General features: G+C 46.4%; 1 protein-coding gene across 20 annotated transcripts in view; it reads right to left on the bottom strand.

The window, feature by feature from the left end:
- Positions 1-5415: 5415 nt before the first annotated feature.
- The window catches only part of Trim9 (tripartite motif containing 9), a 112917-nt gene continuing 107805 nt past the window's right edge, over positions 5416-10527 (bottom strand). For all 20 annotated transcript variants that reach the window (XM_006985450.4, XM_042260567.2, XM_006985453.4 and 17 more), the window contains 2 exons: positions 8423-8585; positions 5416-6580 (listed from right to left, as the gene is read on the bottom strand). In XM_006985450.4, the coding sequence (XP_006985512.1) occupies positions 6518-6580; positions 8423-8585 (226 nt within the window). In that variant the 3' untranslated portion in view covers positions 5416-6517. The remainder of the gene's footprint in view (positions 6581-8422; positions 8586-10527) is intronic.

The raw sequence follows: 10527 nt of genomic DNA, 5'->3' as shown, positions 1-10527 counted from the left end.
CCTCAAGACACACTGAGCAGATGTTTCCATGCTCCGAACATCAGGGGAAGTGTCCTCTGAGCTGGAGTGATGGACAGCTCGCTTACCAGAGCATATGTGTCTGTCCAAGGTGAAAACTGCCTTTTCATTCTCTGTTTGTTTAGAGACAGGGTTTATATGTGTGGCCCTGGCTGTCCTGGAACCCACTTTGTAGACCAGGCTGGCCTCGAACTCAAAGATTCCCCTGCCTCTCCTCCCAAGTGCTGGGATTAAAGGCGTGTGTCGCCAAGTCCAGGTGCATTTTCGTACTTGGTCTGAGTTAAAATCTTGATGTGGAATTTGACTGTGGCTTTGGAGTTGGGCTCTCCTTCAGAGGGGTTGAGGACTGATTTAGTTCAGATGAAGATGTTTTTATATCTGTCTGCTGTGCCTAGATTAAGCTTGCAGATTCTGCAAAGCCAACCACATCTGCCAAATGCTAGTGCCGAAACCAACCTTTGAGAAATTATAATTAACCTTCACCTACCCCTCATGATCGGCTCATGAGGCCGGAGTCTTCCTTCACATCAACAGCTGTGCTGCTCAGAGACGTCCAGGACAACGTGCCGAGAGTCCCTGTGAAGCCGCACCACAGCGGAGCCCCGCTGGTTACAAACTCATTAACGACTCGGTTGTTCACAGCCCAGCCTAGGAAGAGAGCGCATGCTCGGCAGGTCATAGAGAAGACCACATCCTGTGCTCAGTTTGGTCAAGTGCCGGCATAACAACACAGCAGCAAATTCAATGAATCTGTGGTTGATTAAAGACGAAAAGGTAAGACTACGATTTATGGGCGGGAATATCAAAAGAGGGCTTAAAATGTAAACTAGAGAGTAAAGTTGGAGAGAACTTTTAGAAAATCAAGACATCTATTGAATAAAATATTTGACAGAAGTTGAGGCTTCCTTGAGAAAGATCGTGTAAATATTTGGATTCTCTTCCTGTATGTTGTGTTAGTTTTTCCCTCCCTCCCTCCCTCCCTCCCTCCCTCCCTCCCTCCCTCCCTCCCTCCCTCTTTCTCTCTTTCTCTCTTTCTCTCTTTCTCTCTTTCTCTCTTTCTCTCTTTCTCTCTTTCTCTCTTTCTCTCTTTCTCTCTTTCTCTCTTTCTCTCTTTCTCTCTTTCTCTCTTTCTCTCTTTCTCTCTTTCTCTCTTTCTCTCTTTCTCTCTTTCTCTCTTTCTTTCTTTCTTTCTTTCTTTCTTTCTTTCTTTCTTTCTTTCTTTCTTTCTTTCTTTCGAGACAGGGTCTCTCTATGGTGTCCTGGCTGTCCTGAAGCTCTTTATAGGCCAGGCTGGCCTTGAACTCATAGAGATCCGCCTGCCTCTGCCTCCCAGGTACCGGGCCGCCGCCGCCGCCGCCGCCGCCACCTGGCTAAAGTTTTCAATATTTTATGTTTGATACCTTAATATTTTGAATGTTCTATGGTGAAGAATATGGTTTTGATTTCTAATTAACCAAGTTCTAAAATTTTAAAAAGATTATTTGTTTACTTATTTCGAGTGTGCACATATGAGTGAGCACACCATGGTGCCAGCATTGAGGTCAGAGAACAGTTGCGGGAGTTGGCTCTCTCCCTCCACTGTGTGGGTCCTAAGGATCGAACTCAGGACATCAGGCTTAGTGACAAGACCCTTATCTGCTGAGTCATCCCCCCATCTTAGTTGACTGATTTCTGAATAATAGTTTTCACCATTTTGAAATAATCTTTATCTCCTCGTTTGTTGTTCTTTGTTCAAAATACATGAAAGTTTCAATTAATTTTTTTAAGTTATGCTGAAGTTGTTCTTGGGAATTATTATACTCTTCTGATTATTATTGTAAAAACTCCATCGGGTACGTATTTTGTCAGAATATGATGGTAAGAGTCATTACTGATGCTCAATTGAGATCTTGTTAATCATTAAGAGTGTTGAAGCATTTATTATGAGATGTCAGCGAACATCTGTTCACCCCATATAAGGCATGAAGGAAACAATTCCAACCGAGTCCAGCCTGGTGATGCAGTGAGTTTATTGGAGTTGCTTACAGGAGCGTGGATGGTTCAAAGGCAGCCACATCACTGAAAATCGAAGAAAGAGTGCTGACTCAGGAAAACTGCACCCCAGGAGCTCCAGGCAGACTTTGGAGTTGCAAGAAGCCTGGCCAGTGAGACAGTCTTGACTCCCCAGCAACTGTTCCCTGCCTGCAGAGTCACGCTGAGTCTCAGACCGGCTTTGGGAATGTTCGCTTTGACGTTCTTGGATTTGCCAGTTTTGTTTATTTGAGTCTTAGGAACACCCTGCTCCTTCTAGGAGGGGGGATGTTTCAGTTTGCTACAGAATAGCCCAGCACTCTCTTGAATATTGTAGATAACAACATTGGATTAAACCCTCAGAACAATCGTGTGATCACCTGCACTTTAGGGATGTGGACACTGTGGGTGAGTGTCTTCACTTGCCCGGGCACACACAGCCCACATGGTAGGAACCAGAACACAGACACGTGCCACCGCCTGCTGTATTCTGCCAGTGGACTCCCTGCTCCCGGGTCATCTGAGGGTGCAGAGATTACAGGGTGCTTAAGAATTAATTCTTATGTTTGACCTGTCTTTCATCTTACCGCTGAGAGCATTTTCTTATTCGTCTCCTCCCTGTTCGCTGTGTAGACACGTCGGCCCCCTCGTTAGTCACAGCTCTGTCATCTATGGTTTTCCTCACTTGTGACCAACCACAGTCTGAAAATATCAAATCTGGAAACAAACAGTTTTTACGTTTTAATTTGTCTGGTCCTGGGCATGGTTGTGCATGCCTGTAAACCCAAACACTCTAGAAGCAGAGGATCTTTGCAAGTTCAAGGTCAGCCTGGTCTACAGAGTGAGTTTCAGGCCAGCCAAGGCAATATAGTGAAACGCTATCTTAAAAAGCAAAGAGAATGGAATATGTCCTCTGAATGGTGTGCTAAAATCATGGGCCATCCTGATGCATCCTCCTCATGAGTCATCCCTTTGCTCAGATTATCCCACGAGGTATTTTACTCACCTGGGAGCTGCCATAGATTGTTAGACCCATTGTCTCAATGATTGCAGTCCTTCTGCTCAAGGAGCCTTGTTTTTACTTAGTGTTGGCAGGGTGCAGAGGTCGCTTTGTTGGGTGGTCCTATTGTTCACTCATATCCAGCCCCCCAAATTCCAAGTTTGCGCCCCCAAGCTAGTTCTTCAGAGACATGAATGTTGTAGGTAGTCTCAGTTAAGGATGATACATTGTAAGATCTGTGACTCAGTCCCAGGCTTGGTAGAAGTAGCTGCAATGTATACATTTGCCTCTAGTGTGTCCACACAGGTTGTAAGGTGGTGTGGTCTGAGAGCTGATTAGTTTAATTACTATAGTTCCCTATATTCTAATCAGAAATCTGGATACGATAGCAACCCCCCTCTCTCTGTGAGGTGAGTATATGGGTGAAGGATAAATGCATCCATTAGAGGCAGAAGGAAGGACACCATTTCCAGAAAACAGAGTGATTGCTGGCGAGTCACTTCATCATTTCTGTGAGAAAACACCGAGAACAGAAAGTCCATTAACCTTAGCACCAGAGAAGAATAAAGAGGAGCTAATGGGCTGCATTAAGTAGTGAGGGTAAGAAAGCCTGGCAGGGATCGGGGGACAAATATAGGAAGCAGGAAAAAAGTGCCCCACTGGGGGGCAAGGAAAAGACCAGACAGAAACCAATCAGACAGGCGGCAGCAGCTGCTGGCAGTGTGCCTCGTGCTACTCTGGGAAACAGCAACTCAGATCAGTGGCTTTTACATAATCTGTGTGTGTGTGTGTGTGTGTGTGTGTGTGTGTGTGTGTGTGTGTGTGTGTGCATGTGTACACACCTGTGTGGAGGCCAGAGAACACCTTCAGGAATCGTTTCTCACATGCCATCCACCGATTTATTATTTATTTATTTATTTATTTATTTATTTATTTATTTATTTATTTATTTATTTGAGATGGGGGTCTGTATTGGCTTAAAACTTGCAAAGCAGGCTAAAGCAGATGGCCAGCGAGCCCCAGGGTACCTGCCATCTCCACCTCCCCAATGCCAGGATTACAGAGGAACCACTAGGCTGTTTTACTTGTCTTCTGGAGACTGAACTCAGGACTGGCTGAGAAATCACTGCCGTCCCCTGCTTCTCTTTGAATAAGAAACAAAGCTGGTTCACTGAAAAGGGCTAATGAAAACGACAGGGGATCAGTGGTGCTGCGATTACATGAACACGGTTGTGTTGTTCAATCATTTAAAAGAGTTGCAGGAGCCAGGGACACTCTCTGATATTCTGTGGCCATCTGAGAAGCAGATGTATAAAGAGATTCATTAATGCAAAATCTCATGTGTGGAGGCACATACCAAAGCATTCCAAATGTGCACACTTCATAGCAAGGTCAGCTTATGGGATGTGAAAAACCCAGAGGCACAGCCATGCTCTCGTAGAAATGCATGGAGAACCCTCTCCTTCAAGATCTCTGGGAACTTTCTGGTCACAATTTGCTCAATGCATAGTACCCTGATAAGGGTGAATTGTGCTCCCCAAATATGTACAAACTTAGAAAGAACTTCTCTGGAGACATTTTTCTCTCTCATAAAAACCCTTTATTGGCATACCAGGAATGACAGTTTGTTTTTTCTAGTACAGTAGCTGTATGCATCTATAGTTGTAGTTAGTGTAAACTATTTGTTACAAGTCACTAGAACTCTAACCAGCGGGGTGGATTTAATAAAGAGAGTAACTAGCGGCCCAGCCATCGAGTCTCATTGGAGCGTAAATCAAAGATCAAACGTGTGTTGTCCTGCAACAGTGTTCTGTAGCCACGAGAACCCGAGACAGACACAGACAGGATAGCACCCATTCAATAAATTAGGTTCTAACTAGAAAAACATCCGAACGACAGATGATCTAGAAGCACGAGAGTAGAGAAGGAGCTATTTACATGGATTACTCTTTGCCAAAGCGCTGTCCGCTTGCCCATCCCCCCTTCTGTGGTCCTACCCTTCTTCTAGTGCGTTCCTTGGCTCAGTGGAAAGTATTTAGGCAACTAATCAGAAGCTTGTTTCCCAGGTCCTGCGTTCTCTAGGACTTCCTGTCACCCGAAAGCATCTGAAGGGCACATGTTACGAGCAGTCAGCATGGATAGTCTGCAGTTAATCCTAGGAGTGACATCCACGCTCACCCTTTTCCAAACCTGATTTGAGCTTCCTTAGAAAGTCAGGCCGTGACAGCGGTGAGTGGATGGATTCTCATTTGTAACAGGCACAGAGAGGATACATGGAGATGGTGTGTTTGTCCTGAGAATGCAAATGTTGTGGTCTGCAATTTAGGAGCCCTAGTACTGTGACTGGGTCCTGTGCCCTCTGGTCATTTTGTTTGTAACATTCTTTCTGTTTGTTTGTTTGTTTGTTTTTAAGGCTTGTTATGACCGCAGCATTAAGGAGTAACAATGCTGACGTCATTTCTGCCAAAGAAGGGCTCTGTGATGAGTGGCAACAGAGACCAAAGTTAAGAAAGTGCAGTGGAAAAAGCATTGGGTTGGTCCACGTCTGGTGTGACGGCCGGAGTGCATGGGTTCAGCATCAATCTAAGGATTTGTCAACGACACCTTTGACTCTTGACTGTGTCCTTTTTGGTACTTAGAACAACTTTGAAGTTATTTGTTTGCTTGGTTCTCCTTCCGGAATATAAGTTCCAGGAAGGTAGACTGGTCATCTTTTCCCTTGTCCTTCCCCAGTGTCTAGAATATAGAACTCTAGTGTCTTGGACAGTGCCTGGTCCATAGTATTCTTAATTAAAAACTTGTATTAACTAAATGAATCAAACCTTTGAATCCCTGGCCTGTTCAATGTCTAGAGCCTAGGTGAACAGTCCGCACCCTGCTGTGAACTTGTGTAGCTGATAATATTTGTGCTTCAGGGTGTAGTAAGACTTCTGGATGCCAGCTGCACTCTGCCCACCTCCCAAGAGGCAGCCTCAAAGACCTGACATTGCTTGACAAGAAACAGGCCGAGAACATTCTAGGAGTCCAATGGCAAACCCTAAATTCAATCTCTCCCCTACCTGCTCTCCTACAACATCTTTGCTTGACCGAAAGCCTAAGAAAAAAAAAATTCCTAGGAGAATTTTCTCTTGGCAGGTGCCAGTTAGGTAGGTAAGCCAGCAAAACATAATCAGAAAAGAAACAAGATGAACTCAATCTACATTTAAAAAAAAAAAACAACACCCTAAATGAAAGAAAAGCAACATGTGAAAATGGGAACAAAGGGAAATGGTGGGCTGCCAGGTCCTCTGTGGGTTAGGACTTCTGGATGAGGACAGGAGCTCGGGTGAAGTGATGCAGAGGCTGATGGGAAGGGGTGGAGCTGGAGGGGCGGAGATGGCGGAGGACCAGCTCTTCTCCTTCTCTGTCTTCTGCCAACTCCGCATCTGCCGAGGCCGGTGGCTCCATGCTGGCCCTCTCAGGGCCAGCGAGGGCCTCCACAGCACACCCTTAGGCTATGGAGGCTCTGCTGGAGTAGAAGTCGGGGACCGGAAGCCCAGTGTGGAGCGTGACCTGGGGAAGGAGACCGTGAGCTACGCAGGACGCTGCGTATGTTCGTCTAGTCACAGTGCGGTTTGTGGGCCCCCAATCCAATACGGGCCCACTCACTTCTCTTGAAGACATTAAAGGGACTTCTAGCTACAGCAAGAGCCTGGCCACCATGGTGGGCCTCCAAACCTAGGAGACACAATACCCACTTCTTTTAAAGTATTCTGGGGGACTGCGTTTCTTATGGCTGAAGACAAGGCACTCATCTGCAGGTAGTGAAGCCTTTGGCCTACACGCAGTGACCACTGCCCAAGTCTAGGGACAAAGAACGTATTAGCTTGTTCATGATTTCTAGCTGTGGACAAACCTTTCTTTTTGGGACTGAAAGAAGGACTTTAGTAGGAAGACACACGGGCACTTACGTCTTTGTGCCAATTTCTAGTCAACCTCAAACTACGTTGAATAACTATGGGAAAAGACTAGAAGCATTTCATGAGCATGGCCATGTTTCCCTTCTTGTCCATACCATCCCTGTCAAGAGTCTGTCTAAAGACGCTAGGACATCCTTGAAAGCCTGAAGCATGACTAGCAGGGCAGTCTTTGGAAGGGAAATGGCTGACAAGGCGGAACGCTTTGAATGAGCTTTTCTTAGATTCACTTCTACAGCAGTTTAAGCTTTCTGTCCTCTGGCTTCCGAAGAGTTAGATTCCAGCCCCTCAGACAGTCCCTCCTACTTGCCAGAAGCCGGAAGGCAGGTGTCGCTGGGCTGTAAGCAGTTTTACTGCATAAGCTCATAGACAGTAATTCTTTTAGAAGCGTTTCAGGGCTGTGGTTGTAGGTGGGGCATGGATCCTCTACAGGGTTTTGATTTTCAAGTCCTATTTTAAGGCTAGTGAGGTTTACGTCGAGTAATGAGAGGACCGACTCAGGAGGGCTGTGAGGCCCTAGATTCTGACAGTGGTCGCCTGGGCACCCCCACACTCCTTGCAAGAGCTGAGACCCCCCTCTACGGCTCCCTGCCCCAGCCCACTAGCCTCTTGGCCCTTCTGTGCCCATCCAAAGCCCCTTATGCCTTAGAAGCTTGTACGTTTGGGCTGTGCCTTCTGTTAGGAAAACTCTAGCCAGCCTGCCACCTTTCATCCTTCAGGATTCAGCTCAGCAGTGACCACGATAAAACCAGCCCTCTGACCACCTTGCTTAAGGCAGTGGCTGTTTAGCACATCCTCAGCCCTGGTGATTCCCCTGACCTTACTCTGACTCTCTAATGTACCTTATAAATGACGCCATTGTGGATATCACTTAATATCTGTAACTAGAATATACATTTAGGGAGGGTAAGATTTGTATCTTTTTCTTCCCCACTGATGGATATCAAATACTTACAACAGGGCCTGGCTTGTTAAAGGGACCCTGCAGGTATCTGTTAGGTAAAGGAGTGAGAAGAGTCTGCTGGGTTTTATCTACAGAAAAGTGCACGTAAGTGACTCCTGGGCAGGGCTCCTGCTTCCCAGCCAACAGCGCAAGGCAGAGTGAACGAGAGTGGAGCCGTGCCCACCTTCTAGTAAGGGTCTAATGCTTGCTTTTCTTGGGCGTGCCTGGTGCTCTCTAGGAATCATCTCCTTGGCTTTCCTGCCAGTTTGTTGAAGTCATTCAATCCTATTTAGAGATAAAACTAGACCAAAGCGTGGATAGACAGAGCAGAGAAGGCTTGTGTTTCCTAACTAGACCGTGGCAAGGACATGGAAAAAGGTCTGCCAGTTGCCTTCTTGGGGCTGTGGGGATTTTACTGTCCCCGGACAGACTTGGAAGCAGCAACCTGAGCAAGCTGCCCTTAGTCCCTGGGGGGGGGGGGGTGCTGGTGCTCACCTGCACATTCCTGTTGAGGCTCACAGCAGGAAAGAACAGGCCCTCCACGTTCTCAAATGCGATGGGACCTTGCTGTTCATTGTTGATGAAGAATGTTAATGTCTTCCTGTTTAAGTCAAGGAGGACCCCGATGGTGGCCCCTTTTGTGATCCCCCCTTCAGTTCTGTGGGAAAAGGGAAGGAATGGAGTTTCATCAAGCTGGTGCCATTTTTAGATCTCCCAAACCATTTTTTATTTCTGCTTTTGATAATTGGTCCCGGGGATTGACCCTAGGGCCTCATGTATGGTAGGCAGGTGTCCTGCCACTGGTTTTTATCCCCAGTTCTCTTTTTACTTTTTATTTTGAGACAGGCTCTTACCAAATTGTCCAGGCTGGCCTTGAACTTCTATGGCCCAGGCAAGCCTTAAACTTGCCATCCTCCTGCCGCAAGTTCCCGTGTAGATGGGACTATAGACCAGTCCCACCAGAATTTTGTAAACTGTTTACATTCCCCCCCCCCTTGCTCAGCTCTTTTTGCAAACATTTTTGCTCTAAGAAAACCTTTTCACATAAAACTTAAAGCTTTAGATACACTGTATACGATTTATATTTGGTGTATCCATGCTTTACATAGGAATATGCGATTTAGATTTTTTTTTTTGCTCCCCCAAATTCCTCCTTCCCTGTGGAGACAGCCACCCCTCATGACTGTTGCTTGTTTCCTGTGCCTTGCTGAGAGTGAACTGGTACACACGGAACCTCTACTACTGGGCTGTAGCCTGGGTCGATGTGGTCTTCCAGCTTGCTACAGCACATCAGCGCTATGGCCCACTGTGCACAAATGGTGTGAATTTAACAGCACTTCACACAAAATGATGCAATCTGAAAGTCAAAATAGGCAAGCATTTAGGTGGCATCCAGAACACGTGCACGGGCTCCTGGATTCGGCGCCCTCTGTTTCCCACTAGGTGGTGAAACGCACTCTGGGACGATGCTAATCTTTTGGCATGTTCAATTTGAAAGAAGACATTCTACAAACTCTGTAGAATGACGGCACTGAAGGAGGTGCTCCCCTGAGACCCAGCTATATGACACGGAATGTGGTGATTTTCAGAAATCCAAGTGCCAACGTCATCTTACAAAGAACTATGGCTTCCACTGCCGTTGATGGTTTCACAGGACGTTTACCTAGGGATGGCCACAGCTCTCTTCCCTCCCTAGTTTTAGACCTAGCGAAACTGACCTTCCTCTCAGCAGAGCACAGAAACGAATCAGCATCACTCTCCTTTCCTGCATGCAGAAGACAGACTGACACCATCACAGACAGGCTTACAAACTACATCTCGCCATTGACGCACTGGTCAGCGACAGCACAAGTGACATGCAGCTTGCATGCAAGCAGATGTGTTTGTCTCCTGGAATGTGCTTTTCTGCATCGTGTGATGGTGGTGCTCCTATGTACCCCTTCCCTCCAAAATCAAGAGGCTAAACGCAAGTGCATGGGTGATGGCATCTGAAATCTAGTGACAGAGTTCCCCTCCCCCAAGTGTGAATCCCTAGAGGTAGCTGCTGTCTATATCCTGTTGGGTTTGATATCAGGATGTAAATGCTTTGTGCGCTTACTTCAAGATATAACCAGTAAGGCATACATGAATGGAGCTGGACAGAATACGTCTGAGGGCCAGGAAGCTCTAGGAGTCTACTGGCCATCGAAGGGTCAGTGACGGCTGACAGGAGAAGCTGAGACCGTGACGTCATTATTCCACCCCTGCTGGGCCTGCCCTTCCTTTGATCTCACTGGACACACTGGGTATTTTTTTTTTTTCAGAGATGCTAAAGAGAATGTATCCTGGGGGAAAGTTTGAGAATAAGACAGACCAGTGTCCATGAAAAGACACCTTGGGCCCAGAAAATAGGCGAAAAATATGTTTGAAGAGAACACATACTAATGGAAAAGGAAATGATGGGATGTATTAAGTTAAAACTGTCTATGTTTTGGTGATGGAGGACACTTCTTAAGGAGATACTCTGTTCTCTCTCTGCAGCACACCGGGTGCTGTAGTTCACACAGTAGCAAGTGACTTGTCCAAGCTATCCACACGGGCATCCCTAACACCAAGTTTAG

This window comes from Peromyscus maniculatus, chromosome 14, assembly GCF_049852395.1.
Source record: "Peromyscus maniculatus bairdii isolate BWxNUB_F1_BW_parent chromosome 14, HU_Pman_BW_mat_3.1, whole genome shotgun sequence".
In the NCBI taxonomy this organism is placed as follows: domain Eukaryota; kingdom Metazoa; phylum Chordata; class Mammalia; order Rodentia; family Cricetidae; genus Peromyscus; species Peromyscus maniculatus.
Note: the sequence above shows the minus strand (reverse complement) of the source record. Positions and strands in the feature narration are given on the sequence as shown.